This window comes from Pelodiscus sinensis, chromosome 32 (assembly GCF_049634645.1).
Source record: "Pelodiscus sinensis isolate JC-2024 chromosome 32, ASM4963464v1, whole genome shotgun sequence".
In the NCBI taxonomy this organism is placed as follows: Eukaryota; Metazoa; Chordata; order Testudines; family Trionychidae; genus Pelodiscus; species Pelodiscus sinensis.
Window position 1 is genome coordinate 10,792,822 of NC_134742.1, and position 15,827 is coordinate 10,808,648.

The window sequence follows — 15,827 nt, forward strand, 5'->3', positions numbered from 1 at the left end:
TTCAGTACCATTACCCCGCATGGGATAAATATGGCCCTTCTGATTAGGAGCATCTTCAGGCTCTTCTCTTTCAAGGCTCCAGGAGTCTGTAAAAATGACCTAAACAGTGCTAATAAAGCAGAACACACAAGACAGGCCATGGAACACAAGTGATATGTGAGAGGGTTTGGGGGGCACGGGCAGTGTTGCCCCAAATTTTTTCCAGATATGCGCAGAATAAATATTATCATGTGCACCGAGTCATGTGCAGATGTGCACCACCAATAGAAATACCTGCTGCCAGCTGAGGACGCTCTGCTAATCAGCTCGGTAGCACTGGACTCTCTCCTTGGAATCTGAAGTGTGTAGCTTGCAGGGAACACTGCTCATGGGGGTTCACATGACCCCAGATGGGTCACATGACCTCATATTTTATTTACTGAAGCCCCAGATTGGGGTGGGGAATCTTTTTTGGGTTGGGGGGGCCACTCACTCACAAAGAAATAAGTCGGGGGACAAACACCAGAACCTAGAGAGTCTGAGCTCTGGGGTGAGGCCAAAAATGAGGGGTTCAGTGTGTAGGAGGGGTCTGAGCCAGATGGGGATGCAGGAGCAAAGTGGGGGTGTGGGGTCTGGGTGGCAAGAAGGGTACAGGCGAGAAATGGAGGTGGGGGGGCTGGGTGGAAAGAGTGCAGGAGCAGGCTAGGGGTTGAGAGGTCTGGGTGATGCTGGTGTGGGGTACCCAATTTGGAGGGTGGATCTGGTTCCTGCACCTTAGATTCCCCACCCCTGCCCTAGATTTTAATTGCTGAATACAGGTGCCCTCATTCCTACCCCCCTCCCTGACTTTCCTTCCCCCCTCCCAGGGAACACCCTGCAATTAAAGGAGACTCGCCCCATTTCTGTGAAAAGGCAATTGGCACACGTCTCTTTGCTGAAGCAGAAATGGTGGGTGGGAATCTGGCATCTCTCCTCTCAGAGGTGTTTTCCTCCCTCTCTCTGGCGTCTATATAAGTCAACTGGTTTCCCGTCTGTGGGCACGGCTCTCCTTCCCCTGCTGCCCAGAAGAAGCAGGTAGGAACCTCTCCTAGCTCCTTGGCGAAAGACCCGTCACCGGAGAACAGGCCGGATTGAAGACACAGTCCAGTCAGCAAGCAGGGACCGGCCCAGAAGGCGAGACTCCCAAGGAGCTTCTGGATCTCGGCTCGGAACAGAACCTCATTCCCAGCCCCTGGAAATCGCAGCAAGGCCGCCTCTCACCGGATCCCAGCACTGGTAAGTCCCCGTGAAGTCACCAGGGGTTGATGGGAATTGGAGTGTGAGAGGGGGTCCCCTACTGCTGCATGAACATACTGGGGAAGCCCTGGCAGGGGTGAGACCCATGGTGAGACCCGTTTTTTCCAATCACCCCAGGGGTGAGACTACACTGCACCCGAAGCAGTGTGGACATAGCAGGGGACTCCTTTGGCCCTGTGCAGCAAGACAAGCCTAGGATAGGATTGGGGCCGGGTCATTGTAAGTGGTTTCGTTTCGACTCACTTGGGGCCAAGAGAGGAGGGCCAGGGCCCTGTCTCTGGCTTCCTCCTTCCCCAAATTGAATTTTACTGAATATTCCTCTTTTCCGTGCTGACAAATCTCTTCTGCGCTGAGGCTTGCCAGATGCTTTCAACAAAGATCCCGAACATGGCAAGCGTGGTCGGAAAAAAAAGGGAGGGGAAACCAAAGCTATTGAGCAAAAAAAAAAAAAAAAAAAAAAAAAAAAAAAAGGTTGCTGCGCCTTTAAATGGCTGCTTGCTCCTTACTTCCTCACCCCAGCCAGATGCAGCAGGGGAAAATTGTCTCTGCCAGGCTTCCCTCTGAGGGAAACAGGAAATACCGGTATTTTCTGGGTTTTTTACCGGATGGGAGACCCGAATACTAGACAGTCCGGGAGAAAACCGGACACCTGAGAGCCTTCTCTGCGCTGCATCTCTGTCAGCTCATGCACCTACCTGCTGGCTGAAAGTTGCATCTGACTGCAGAAGCGGGATGTGTGTGGGCAGGGGGACAGATGGGATGCGGAGTTCTCTGACTCCCCACCACACACACACACACACACACACACTTTGGTGACAGGGGGATAGTGGTAAAACTCAGGAAGCGGCCCTTCATAACGATTGCTCTTTTAATATTTGCGTCATGACCTGCCCAGGCTGGGTTCCCGGCCCTCCTGTTGGCCACTCACAAATACTTACCTCAAAGTTTGTAGTGGAATGAAGTGTAGCCTGTGGCTGGGCCGCTAGCGTGCCCACTCCCACCCCCAAGCGATGAGCGGGGACTGAAAGAACTGGGCTTATTTAGTTTAGAAAAGAGAAGACTGAGGCGAGGTCTAGACTATGGGGCTTTATCGGAAAAAGCTGCGCAAATTGTGCTCTGCAATTTGGGTCGTTTTTTCCAATCACTTTTCTGAAAGGCTTTTCCACAATTTGGGCCCTGCAGTAAGGTGGTGGGGCTCCTGCATGGCCTTGGGGCTAGCGCACTTGTCTGGGGAGGTCAGGGTCAGGGGTTTGAGTCCTGCTTCTGACAGGATGGGTCAGGGGTGCAGCTAGAGCAGTGGTCTCCAATCTTTTTACACCCAAGATCACTTTTTAAGTCTCAGAACAGGCAAAGATCTACTGCCCCGCCCCTTCCTTGAAGCCCCGCCTACATTACATGAGGGAATCTAATGTAAATGCACTGTGCAGATGCGCAGTTCAGAGAGGGCTCAAGAGCTACTCTTAGAGCCCCTGAGATCTACCGGTAGCTCACGATCTACTGGTTGGTGACCACAGAATTAGAGGGCCTCTCTGTGGTAGGGTGGGTTCCTTAGGGGATAGGGTGCTTGCCTGGGGGGCCAGGGTTGTGGGTTCAAGTCCCACCTCTTGCAGGCCAGGCTTGGATGAGTCTAAATGGTGGAAAAGTCTCCTTTTTCAGCAGTCTTTATACCTTGTGAAGGTATACAGGGCTCTCCAAAAGAATGCATTTGCTCTTCTGCGAACAAAAAACGGAAGAGCATCCGCGTTCCTTGGATGCAGCAGGGATTTTGCAGGATACTGGAGGTATCCCGCAAAAACCACGTAGTTTAGACGTAGGCTGAGGGGACAGGAGAGCAGTTTTCAAGTATCTAAAAGGGTGTTACACGGAGGAGGGAGACAAATTGTTCTCCTTGGCCTCTGAGGACAGTACAGGAAGCAATGGGCTTAAACAGCAACAAAGGAGATTTAAATTGTCCATTGGGAAAAACTTCTTACCTGTCTGGGTGGTGAAACACTGGAATAAATTGTCGAGGGAGGGTTGAGTACCAGAGGGGCAGCCTGACTCCGTAAAAGCAACGAGGAGTCCTGTGACACCTTATAGACTAACAGATATATTGGTGCATAAGCTTTCATGGGCAAAGATGCACTTCGTCAGGTGGGGGGTCGTGGAATCTTCATCTCTGGAGATATTTAAGAGCAGGTTAGACAGAGACCTGTCAGGGATGGTCTAGTACAGGGTATTCCCTCCACCAAGAGACCAGGGCTGCAGGCCCCTACTCCTACACACCCAGCTGCAGGTCTCGCCTCCCTGCTCCAGGGACAGAGAAACACCCCTCCTCTGCCCCCTCCACGCACCAGGAACGTGACCGCTCTTGGAGCTCTGATGCCTTTTGAGTGCACAAGCAGAGGACGGTGAGTAAACGAGTGGGGTTGTGGGGTCTTTTTTTCCCCTTAGCTGTTCGGAAAGAGAGCGTCGGGCTGCAATGGCTGCTCCTGCTCCAGAATCAACCAGCTGGGAGAGCCCCAACAAACATGCTCTACATACATTCGAAGGTACAATAATTCCTAAGGCTCCACTTCCGGCTCGCCAAGGCGCTGAGGGATTCTCCCTGTCTGGCTAGACGCGCTGTTGAGATATCTAATGCCGAGAAGCTCTGCCAGGGTTTGTGAGTGTCTTGTAACACTAGGGCGGAGGAGAACATCCAGGCACTGTGGGTGGGGATGCAGGTCCCCAGGCCCTCTAGCAAGCCAGCCTCTCATCCAACCTGCTTGACAACGTAGCCAGGATCCCCACGCTCCAAAGCCTGAGTCAGCAACTGAGCTTGGTAGGGCTGGCCCCGGGGTTGGCTCCACCTTCTATCTCAGCCCCTGCTCTGCACCCGGCCTGCTGGGAGTTCAATGGGGGCAACGACTCCCTCCCCCACAGTTCTTATCTGGTGGTACAAAGGCCTGGGCCAGGGAAGTCCGTGGAATTGTTCCCATAGGGAAAATGGGGAAACTGAGGCTGGGAGCAGCTGGCTCAACGTCACACAGGCCTGGGATCAGCCTCCAGGGCTCCGGAGTCCCAGAGCGCGGCACTACCCACCAGTCTGTCCTGCTGAAGGGACAGAAGCTTCTCGCCCAAGCCTCCGAGGGGGTGGTGTGGGAACAGGTGGCAAGGCAGCCGGAAAGGTGGGACAGAGAGGGAAGAGCAGGCTACCCTCCCCCCCATCCTGCCCGACACACACTTTGAGCCCTCTTCCTTCCTTCCACCACTCACCCAGTCACAGAGCGGCTCTTTGTCACACACACACACACACACACACACACACACACACACACACACGAGCGGTGGGAAGAAGGAAGGGACCACGGTGGAGAGGAGGGGCCTTGGGGCCCGGTCGCTCCACTTACCCCACAATCGGTGAGTGCAGCGGCGTGGAATCTCCTACTGTTGCCAGGCCCCCGACTAATGCCCCCCACTCCGCACAGGCCCTGGGGTAGCTGGGCAAACTGTCCATAGGACAGAATGGTTCTGCCCCCCAGCAGCTGGCTGATAGCACATCCCTCCCATGGTGTCTGGGGTGGGGGGGGAAGGACCTCCTTATGCTCCTTCCCCACGCATCACCCCTTTTCTCTCTGCTCCCCAGAGAATGTGACCCTGGATCCTAAAACGGCTCATCCCAACCTTGTCCTGTGTAAGAAACGGAAGTATGTGACATCGGTACACCCACCGCAGGATCTGCCCGACAACCCTAAGAGATTTGACACCGTTCCCTGCGTGCTGGGCTCTGAGGGGTTCACCTCGAGGAAACATTATTGGGAGGTGGTGGTGGGGAATCAGCGGGAATGGGCTGTGGGGGTAGCCAGAGACTCTGTGAGAAGAAAGGGATCTGTCCAGCTTACGCCGGAGGAAGGGATCTGGGCTCTGGGGCGTTGGTGGGTTGGATACGGTTCTGTCTTGGATCCACGGGTGGGGAGTGGATCATCTGTCTCCGAGCACAGAGAGGACGAGGCGCATGAGACAGAGCACAGGGGAGAGCATACGGAGGCGGCGCATTTGCTATCCGGGTACGAGGGAGCTGAGACGATTGGGGTTCTTCTGGAATATGGAAAAGGAAAAGTGACCTTTTACGAACAGGACAAGGTCACAATCATGCGAGTCGATTTCGGCGGCGAAGAAGTCTTTCCTTTCTTCTACGTGGGCCCAGGAGTCCACCTCAAAGTGATTCCCTGAGACACGGAGGAAATATCCCGCAGCAACCCTCTGACATGGATTTCTTGGGTTCCCCCAGCGGCTATCCTAGCCTCAAAGTCTCTATGCCCCTGGCGGACGCCTTCACATTCCCGACAGGACTCTCCTACCTGCGTAGTTGCCAATACCTCTGATTCCACAGGGCTTCCGTGGTCCTGCGGAGATTTTCCATCCCGTAGGGATGGAATAATGTAGTTGATTCACCAATTAACTGATAAGCAAAAGCTTATCAATTAATGCTATACATGCATTCCCCCCTCCTTGCCCTTGCCAGTGAATATTTGAGCAGACTGGCCAGCAGCCTGGCTCAGCCCTGGCTTGTACCAGGTCCAGGATCTATCCCCACTGTGGCTCTGCATTTAAAGTGTATTAGGAGCCAGACAGGCAGGCAGCCCAGCTCAGTTCTGGGAGCTCAGCTCTCACACTCCAGAGAGGGGCTGCTGCCTCCCCAGGCTGCTGCCTCTTTATCAGAGGCAGCAGCATGTGGCAACAAGCAGCTGGTCTGTGAGGGGAGCTGGTACCTGGCGCTGCTGTCTCTGATACAGAGGCAGCAGCGTGGAGTGGTAGGGGGTTCGTTAGGTGTGGGGCTGGAGCGCACTGGCTGCTGGCCCCATTCCTGGAGACTATAGAATAGTTGAGTAGCTGATAAGAATTCATGAGGTTACTCAACTATTCAATTAACCGATATTTAACATCCCGACGTTCTAGCTTAAAAGTCGGATAAGCATCTAGCTGAGCCTGGTTGGTTTGATTCTGATGACTGACATTTTCAGCCGAAGTTTTTGACTTTGGGTTAAAAAAGACCCACCCCACTCCATAAAAGAAGGGGAAAAAAGAAGCAAAAAAATAAAAAAGGCTGAAACCTGCTGAGAATGATTCCCTGCACATACACACACACACACACCACGTCAGTATTCTGGGGAGAAAATCTTTCACTGGTTTTCTAAAAAAATAGAGATTTTCTGCAAAAAAAATATTGTTCTGTTGAAATCCACATTTTTTTACTGGGAAAAAAACCCGAATAACAGGAAACTTGTTACCAGGTTTACCTACATCTTATATAATGGTGCCAGATAAGAAAGGAATTAAACACCACAGTCAGGTTAACAAGAATCCTAGAACACTGGAACTGGAAGGGACTTCGCAAGGTCTTTGAGTCTAGTCTCCTGCCTTCATGGCAGGATCAAGCACAGTCTAGATCATCTCTGATAGATGTCTCTCTAACCCGCTCCTAAATATCTCCAGTGTTGGAGGCTTTATGCCGAAACATAAACTGATAACGGGATTCTTTTAAGCCAGGGGGAGGGGAACCTTTTTTGGGTTGGGGGCCACTGACTCACAGAAAAATCAGTCGGGGGCTGCACACAAGTGAGAAACAAACAAACGAAGACACCAGAGTCTGGGGAGGGGCAGTAGATTTTGGGTAGTCCAGCCCCACAGTGGATATGTAGACTCTGTTGCTTCCTTTTATTTAGCCTATCAAAGCTTCCTGCATGAACCAGGGAAAGAAATTTGGCTGCTTACTATTTGCCCTGTTTTTCTGCAGGAGATCAGAGCTCCTGGGACTAGGAGGTGGGTCTTCACTTCTGTGTTTAACCAAATGAAATTCAAAATCAACAGAAGGTTGAAAGATACATTCTAACTCGCCCTCTACTGTCCACTGGTTGCAGGGAAAGTACAGAGGGAATAGAGAAATGATGTTAAAATTCTCTCATGTACTGAATTTCCTTCTGCATCTACCCTCACCCAGGCAATTTAGCAATCCAGGCAAAATCTGCTGTGGGGCTCACATTACCAATGGTGGCAACGTCACATACATGGTAAATGACTATGGGGAAAAATCGTAGATAGGAAAAGCTCTAAAAATGTGGCCAATATCTGTTACTCCCTAGGTTGTTCCATTAGGAGAACTGGGTCTGAAGCTTTGTCCAATTGATTCTGTCTCTAATTGCGATTTCTTTTTTTGGGGGGGTAGGGGAGTGGGTAGTAAATTTCACTCTTGGCAATAAACTTTGTTTCCAATTCATCGCATTATTGTTTCTGAATCTTTTCCACGAACAACTCTGAAGCCTAGGGATGCATTGTTTTCCATCTGGGGTTCATAACTTAAAATGTGGCAATTATTTCAGATTCATTCACTCGTCCAAATATAAAGGCCCCTGTTCTCACTTGCTCAGATATGAACATTGTATGGCTTTAAACTGCAGCAGAGTACCATTAGACAAGAGTGGCTAGAGAAGGACTAGTAAAAATTACTTATACAGTAGAACATCAGAATTACAGACGCCATGGAAAACAATTCTCATTCATGTTCACCTGATGCCCACGTGATACTATTTTGTCTCTGAGTCATAAAAGCCCATGTCAAAGACATTTTGAGGGAAATAAGGAATAACCACTGACTATGAAGGAATAATGCATTTTCCAGTATGAAATCACAACTCCGCTAACCTTTGGGAAAATTTGCAGGATTCGTGAACATCTCCCAGAGGCCCAACTTATCAACTCTTTGTAGCTTTCAAGGCCTGAAGGGGGCCATTACTAATTTGATCTGCTGCTAACAAAATTCTGTCCACTTATCTGTGCACCCAGCCCATGACTTCTGATGTAGCTAGAAGGAAAGGTCTCCAGACAATATCCCGACACAAGAACAATAAAGCTGAAGCATGCTCATCACTCTCATGGGGACTCCGATTTAGACTTTGTTCCACAAACCAGTCCTCTTGCTATTCATCTGTCTCTAGATATAATACTGGTACAAAAATGACTCTGTACTCTTGTAGCTAAGCATCAAAAGACAGCATTGTCTGGGGAGATGGAGATAGAACAACATAACATGACCTTAAGAATGGCCACACCGAGTAAGACAGAGGGTACGTCTAAACTACATGCCTCCGTCGACGGAGGCATGTAGATTAGACAGATCGGCAGAGGGAAATGAAGCCGCGATTAAAATAATCGCGGCTTCATTTAAATTTAAATGGCTGCCCCGCTCTGCCGATCAGCTGTTTGTCGGCAGATCGGGGCAGTCTAGACGTGCCGCGTCGACAAAGAAGCCTTTCTTGATCGGCACAGGTATGCCTCGTGAAACCAGGTTTACCTGTGCTGATCAAGAAAGGCTTCTTTGTCGATGCGGCGCATCCAGACTGCCCTGATCTGCCGACAAACAGCTGATCGGCAGAGCGGGGCAGCCATTTAAATTTAAATGAAGCCGCGATTATTTTAATCGCGGCTTCATTTCCCTCTGCCGATCTGTCTAATCTACATGCCTCCATCGACAGAGGCATGTAGTCTAGACACACCCTAAGGGCCCATCTAACCCAGTATCCTGTCTTCCAACAGCGGCCAATGCCAGATGCCCCAGAGGGAATGAACAGAACAGGGAAACATCACGTGATTCCCTGCTGCTGGCAAGCAGAGGCTAGGGACTTGATCTCTGCCCATCATCGTTCATAGCCGTTGATGGACCTATCCTCCAGGAATTTATCTAGCCCTTTTTTGAACCCTTATATTGTCTTGGCCTTTTGCAACATCCTCTGGCAAGGAATTCCACAAGTTGACTGCACATTGGATGAAGAAATATTCTATTTTATTTGTTTTAAACCTGCACCAACAGGTTGACACCAGGGCTGTGTCTACACTGGCACCCTTTTCCGGAAATGCTTAAAACGGAACAGTTTTCCATTATAAATATTTCCGGAAAAAGCGCGTCTACATTGGCAGGATGCTCTTCCAGAAAAGCACTTTTTCCAGAAAATCGTCCGTGGCCAATGTAGACGCGCTTTTCCGGAAAAAAGCCCCTATCGTCATTTTCGCGATCGGGGCTTTTTTGCGGAAAAGACTACTGTGCTGTCTACACTGGCCCTTTTCCGGGATAGCTTTTCTGGAAAAGGACTTTTGCCCAAACGGGAGCAGCATAGTTTTTCCGGAAAAACACTGACAATTTTACAGTAGCTCGTCATTGCTTTTCTGGAAAAGCAAGCGGCCAGTGTAGACAGCTGGCAAGTTATTCTGGAAATGCGGCTGCTTTTCCGGAAGAAGTGGCCCAGTTTAGACACAGCCCAACAGATAACACCAACAGCCTTCTTCTAGAAGTGAATTAAGTCATCACAAGGCCATAGGAACATCTCACTTGGGATACAATACAGATACACTGCGTCTGGGAGGACGGGTGCACATACATGCAATTGCGCTGATGCAGCTGGCATGTTAAATGTAGCAGGGTATCTCAGTGATGCTCTCATTGTTTAGTGCTGTCAAAGCAAAAGACTTCTCTATTTTAGGCAGCTAACAACCAGCTTTATTGATCAATAAGGCAGAAAATGAGCCAAACATGACCCCAGCAGAGCTGGGCCCAGTAAGGCTGATAATACAAATCAATCCTAGAATCTTTATATCCTTAACCAAATAAGTCTGACGTCAGGGCATCCAATTACAGAAATCATCAATTAAACTAAAAAAAGAAGACTGTTATCAGCAAGAAGAAACAGGTAGTAGGGAGCGAGAGCTCCAGCTCAAAACAGCTCAATTAACGCATTCCAATAGCTCATCCTTCTGGCCTTTCTCACATCGGTGAAGAAGAGTGCATTCTCTAGTGTACATGCAGAAGCAAGAAACTTAAATGTCTTCTGTTATATGAAATGGCTTCTAGCTAAATGTGAAATGGCTTCCACAGCTCCCCCCTTTTAGCCTTAAGGCTAACTTTGAAGCCATTTTATACATTTATTTCCATCAAAGTATTTACGTACATCTCTTGTTCCTTTCTTTGCTCATGATGTTTTAACATCATGAGTTCCACATTCCTTTTGGTAAGGGCCTGTCCCGTGTTTTTCAGAATATAAGAAAAACAGCATTTGATTAACAAGAAACAGAAATAAACACAAAAGAATATAGCCAATACTAAAACTATTCCTTGCAAAATTCAAGTTCCCAGATGTCCAACCCAACCTCCTAACCAACCCCAGAGAGTCCAACTTTCCTCCTGTCTTAGGCTCACCACAGTTTTTTCAATTTCTGAGGCATCTTCCTCTACTTCCTTGCTGGTGTCCGTAATATATACACAGCATTCTATTCCCACTAAGGCACAAACCCCGCCCTTACTTGCTAGGATGTAGTCTAGGTCCATCCGGTTTTGGAGAACCATATGCCTTACTTCTCCTAGGGTATGTCTACACTACCACCCTAGTTCGAACTAGTGGAACAAGCTGTAATGGTAGTTCGAATTAGAAAGCCTAATTCGAACTACCTACTCTGTGCCGCGTGTAGCCGCAGGCACGGAGTCTGAACTACCGGGGCTTTAAAAATGGCGGTGCCCAGCAAGATGCAAATGAAGCCCAGGATATTTAAATCCCGGGCTTCGTTCGCAACTTCGGTTGCCTACATTAACCACCCTAGTTCGAACTAGGGTGGTAGTGTAGACATACCCATAGCTCCTTATTAATGGCTTGGAGAGCTTTGGTTGTGGCATTAGCTACTTTCTCGAAAGCTACTTCCAGCCTCTGAATTTCTTTTCCCAGTCTCCCCAGAGGCTAATCCTCCCCCCCTCCAGTTTTGTTAAATAAAGAGAGTTTCTATGTTTGAACACACGTGTCCTTTATTTTGTACATCAGGAAGGGGGGCTAGGGAGGGGTAAGTGGAAGGAGGTGAGGGAGGAATGGGGTACGAGCCCCCTATGGGGAGGATTGGGGTGGCTCTGCGGGCTCCTCGGGGTGGAAGCTCTCCTGCAGCCCCCCGATTGACCCCCCCAGATGGCAGCCTGCGGCAAGTGCAGCCGGGCTGATGGCCAAGTGCTGTGATGTGCCAAGTGCGGGCACTCAGGGCACTCCAAGCCAGGACTGCTTTGCTGTCCCTCATCGAGGTAGACAAGCAAGCGGGGAACCCTGAGAACTGTCTGTCCGGGGTGGGGGTCGGGTCCCTTTAAGCACAGCCCTCGGCTAGCCTGAGACAGCAGCTCCACGCTCTAAGTCCTAACCTGATACCCTGCTGGCACGGTTTCCGGCCATCCTTAACCTTGGTTCAGGGTCCACTCAATGTGGACATGCTAGTTCGAATTAGCAAAACGCTAATTCGAACTAGTTTTTAGGTCTAGATGCACTAGTTCGAATTAGCTTAGTTCAAATTAACTAATTAAGTTAGTTTGAATTAGTGCTGCAGTGTAGACATATCCTTAGAGTGGTGAGCGTGCTTTAGCTTTATTGTTCTTGTGTTGGGATATTTTCTGGAGACCTTTCCTTCTAGCTCCATCAGAAATCATGGGCTGGGAGCATGGATAAATGGGCAGAATTTCATTAGCAGCGGGTCAAATTAGTAACAGCCCCTTCAGGCCTTGACAGCTACAAAGAGTTGATATGTTGGGCCTCTTGGATATGTTCACGATTCCTGCAATTTTCCCAAATGTTAGAGGAGTTGTGATTTCATATTGGAAAATGCATTATTCCTTCATAGTCAGTGGTAATTCCTTATTTCCTTGAAATACCTTTGACCTGGGCTTTTGTGATGCAGAGACAAACTAGTATCACGTGGGCATCAGGAGAACATGAATAAGAATTGTTTACCCTAAGTTTCCGATGTTCTACTGTATGAACAATTTTTACTAGTCCTCCTCTAGCCACTCTTGACTAATGGTACTCTGTGTTCTTTTCCTGTTGTGCTACTGTTTAAAGCCATACAACGTTCATATCTGAGCAAGTGAGAACAGGGGCCTTAATATTTGGACCAGTGAATGAATCTTAAATAATTGCCACATTTTAAGTTATGAACCCCAGAAGGAAAACAATGCAGCCCTAGGTTTCGGAGTGGTTCTTGGAAATGATTCAGAAACAATAATGTGATGAATTGGAAACAAAGTTTATTGCCAAGAGTGAAATTTACTCCCTGCTCCCCACAAAAAAAGCAAGAAACCGCAGTTAGCAACAGAATCAATTGGACAAAGCTTCAGACCCAGTTCTCTTAATAGGACAACCCTGGGAAGTAACAGATGTTGGTCACATTTTTTGTTCTTTGTGCATCTACGATTTTTTCCCACTGTGATTTCCCGTGTATTTGACACTGCCACCATTGCTAACGTGAGCCCCACAGAAGATTTTGCCTGGATTGCTAAATTGCTTGGGTAAGGAAATTCAGTACATGAGAGAATTTTAGCATCACTGCTCTGTTCCCCCTGTACATTCCCTGCAACTATTGGACAGTAGTAGAGAGAGTGTGATGCTCTCTACTGTTGATTTTGAATTTCATTTGCTTAAACACACAAGTGGAAACCCGCCTCCTGGTTCCAGTAATTCTGATCTCATGCAGTGAAACAGAGCGAATAATAAACAGCCAAATTTCTTTTCCTGGTTATTGCAGGAAGCTTTGATAGGCTAAATAAAAGGGGGGAACAGAGTCCACGTATCCACTATGCAGCAGGACCACACATAATCTCATCCCCCGCCCCCAGACTCTGGCATGGGAGGAGAATGTGAGGAGTGTTTTTGTATGTTTCTTTCTCACTTGTGTGCAGCCCCTGAGGCTATGTCTAGACTGCAGGCTTCTTTCGAAAGAAGTCTGGATGCTCTCTTTTGAAGAAGCCCTATTTACATTCAAGAACGCCTTCTTTCGAAAGAAGCACTTTCGAAAGAAGGCGTTCTTCCTCGTGAAATGAGGTTTACCGCCGTCGAAAGAAAAGCCACGTTCTTTCGATTTAATTTTGAAAGAACGCGGCTACAGTCTAGACGCAGGTGAAGTTTTTTCGGAAAAAGGCTACTTTTCCCGAAAAAACCCCTGAGTCTGGACACAGCCTGACTGATTTTTCTCTAGGACAATGGCTCCTGATCCTCCCCAAAAAAGGTTCCTTTACCCCTGGCTTAAAAGAATCCCATTCTCAGTTTATGTTTCTCCATAAAGCCTCCAACACCAGAAATATTTAAGAGCAGCGTAGACAGACATTTCTTGGGTATGATCTAGACAGTGCTTGGTCCTGCCGTGAGGGCAGGGGGCTAGACTCAATGAACTCGCGAGGTCCCTTCTGGTTCCAGTGTTCTATGATTCTTGTCATTCTGACTGTGGGGTTTTAATTCCTTTCTTATATAGCACAATTATAGAAAATGTAGGTAAGTCTGGTTACAGATTTCCTATTATTCATTGTTTTTCCCAGTAAAAAAATGTGGATTGCAACAGAATTTTTTTTTTTTTTTTTTTTTTTTTTTTTTTTGCAGAAAATGTCTGGTTTTTTTTAGAAAACCAGTGAAGGTTTTTTTCCTCCCAGAATATTGAAGTGGGGGCAGGTGTGCAGGGAATCATTCCCAGCAGTTTTCAGCATTTTTTGGCTCCTTTCCCCCTCTCCTTTTATGGGGGATGGGTGGGTCTTTTTTGACCCAAAGTCAAAAACTTCAGTTGAAAATGTCAAACCATCAGAATCAAGCCAGCCAGGCTCAGCTAGATGCTTATTCAACTGTTAAGCTAGGGAAGATAGGGATGTTAAATATCGGTTTATTGAATAGTCGATTAACCTCATAAATAGTTATCGGTTACTCAACTATTCTATAGTCTCCAGGGGTGGGGCCAGCAGCCAGTGCACTCCAGCCTCCTTCCCAAGGAACTTGCTCCCACTGAAGCAGGGCCAGGTACCAGCTCCCCCCACAGACCGGCTGACTCTGATAAAGAGTCTGGGGAGGAAGCAGCCTGTCTCTGGTGTGTGGAAGCTGAGCTCCAAGAACTGAGCTGAGTTGTCTGCCCGCCTGACTCCTAATACACTTTAAAAGCAGAGCCACAGAGGGGGTAGATCCTGGACCCGGTGCAAGCCAGAACTGAGGCAGGCTGCTGGCCAGCCTGCTAAAACATTGACTGGCAAGGGTGAGGAGGGAGGAATGCACGTAGTCTGTAGCATGAACCGATAAGCTTTTGCTCCTCAATTAATTGGAGAATCGACATGCTATTCCATCCCTTAGGGGAAACATAGAAAGAAAAAGCTCCGCAGGAACACGGAAGCCCTGTGGAATCAGAGGTATTAGCAACTACGCAGCTAAGAGAGTCCTGTCGGGAATGCGAAGGGCGTCCGCCAGGGGCATAGAGACTTTGAGGATAGGATAGCCACTGGCAGAACCCAAGAAATCCATGTCAGAGGGGATATTTCCTCTGTGTCTCAAGAAATCACTTTGAAGTGGGCACCTGGGCCCCCGTAGAAAAAAGGAAAGATGTTCTCGCCGCCGAAATTGGCTCGCATGATTGTGAGCTTGTCCTGTTGGAAAAAGGTCACTTTTCCCTTTCCGTATTCCAGAAAGACCCCAATTGTCTTGTGCCCTGGTATCCCACGCTTTTCCACACCCGCCCTCGGATCTCCACCGTTCCCTGCCTCATGGGGGTCATCTGCTGTAGGCTTGGGGACAGATGGTTCACCCGCCACATGTCGTTCCCAGTCAGAACCGCATCTAACCCACCAACACCCTTGAGCCCAGATCCCTTCCTCTGGGGTAAACTGGAAACATCCCTTTCTTACCACAGACTCTTTGGCCACCCCCACAGCCCACTCCGGGTGATTCCCCACCGCCACCTCCCAGTAGTGGTTCCCCCTGGTGAACCCCTCAGAGCCCAGCACGCAGGGAACGGAGTCAAATCTCTCATGGTTGTCGGGCAGATCCTGCACTTTCGGGTGCCATCTCACGCACTTGTGTTTCCAGCACAGGTAGAGGTTGGGATGACTCGTTTGAGGATCCAGAGTCACATTCTCTGGGGAGCAGAGAGAGAGAAGGGGTGAGGCGCGGGGAAGGAGCACAAGGAGGTCCCAGACAGCTTGTGCTATCAGCCAGCTGCTGGTGGGCAGAGCCATTCTGTCCTATGGCCAGCTCGCCCAGCCGCCTCAAGGCCTGCGCCTGGGGCAATTTGTAGGGGGACTGGCACTGGTAGCAGATGCCAGACACAAACATGCCCCACACTCACACACCCAGCCCTAGGACCCTCCCCTCCCCAGTGGTCCCTTCCTGCTTCCCGCTGCTGGTGAGTTTGCAGGGAGAAAGGGGGGAATCCCACTTCTTCCCCCAGTCCCTTTCCCGGGGATGCAGCTGAGAGGGGTAGCAGGATGCCTTGTGTAGGCGACAGGGTGACTCCCCGCCACCCCCAAACTCAATCCCAGCCATCTACCCTCCCCCCAGCTTGTGAGTGGAAAGTGGGGGAGGTTGTTTCCCGCCCCCTTGCCTCTGCAGGAGTTGCCACAAATAAACACATCAGTGTGTGGAGAGGGGAGGCGAACAGCTGCTCTGAGACTGGGTGGGTGGTGGAAGGAAGGAAGAGGCCTCACAGTGTGTGGGGGGAGGGGAGGGGAGCGTATCCTGCTCTTCCCTCCCTCTCCCACTTTTCCTGCTGCCCAG

The 15,827-nt window shown here is 49.3% G+C and overlaps 1 protein-coding gene and 1 long non-coding RNA gene across 2 annotated transcripts; one reads left to right on the forward strand and one right to left on the reverse strand.

The window, feature by feature from the left end:
* Positions 1-1,060: 1,060 nt before the first annotated feature.
* LOC106731309 (ohanin-like) lies at positions 1,061-7,487 on the forward strand. The gene is made up of 3 exons (XM_014571159.3): positions 1,061-1,254; positions 3,709-3,806; positions 4,883-7,487. Exons 2-3 carry the CDS (start codon positions 3,737-3,739, stop codon positions 5,467-5,469), a joined length of 657 nt encoding a protein of 218 aa, XP_014426645.2. The 5' UTR covers positions 1,061-1,254; positions 3,709-3,736; the 3' UTR covers positions 5,470-7,487.
* A 4,830-nt stretch (positions 7,488-12,317) lies between these two features.
* LOC142823269 (uncharacterized) lies at positions 12,318-14,609 on the reverse strand. Its single transcript, XR_012898538.1, has 2 exons — positions 13,263-14,609; positions 12,318-12,988 (listed from the first exon to the last, which is right to left on the reverse strand). It is a non-coding gene; the product is annotated as an uncharacterized LOC142823269 (long non-coding RNA).
* Positions 14,610-15,827: the final 1,218 nt, after the last annotated feature.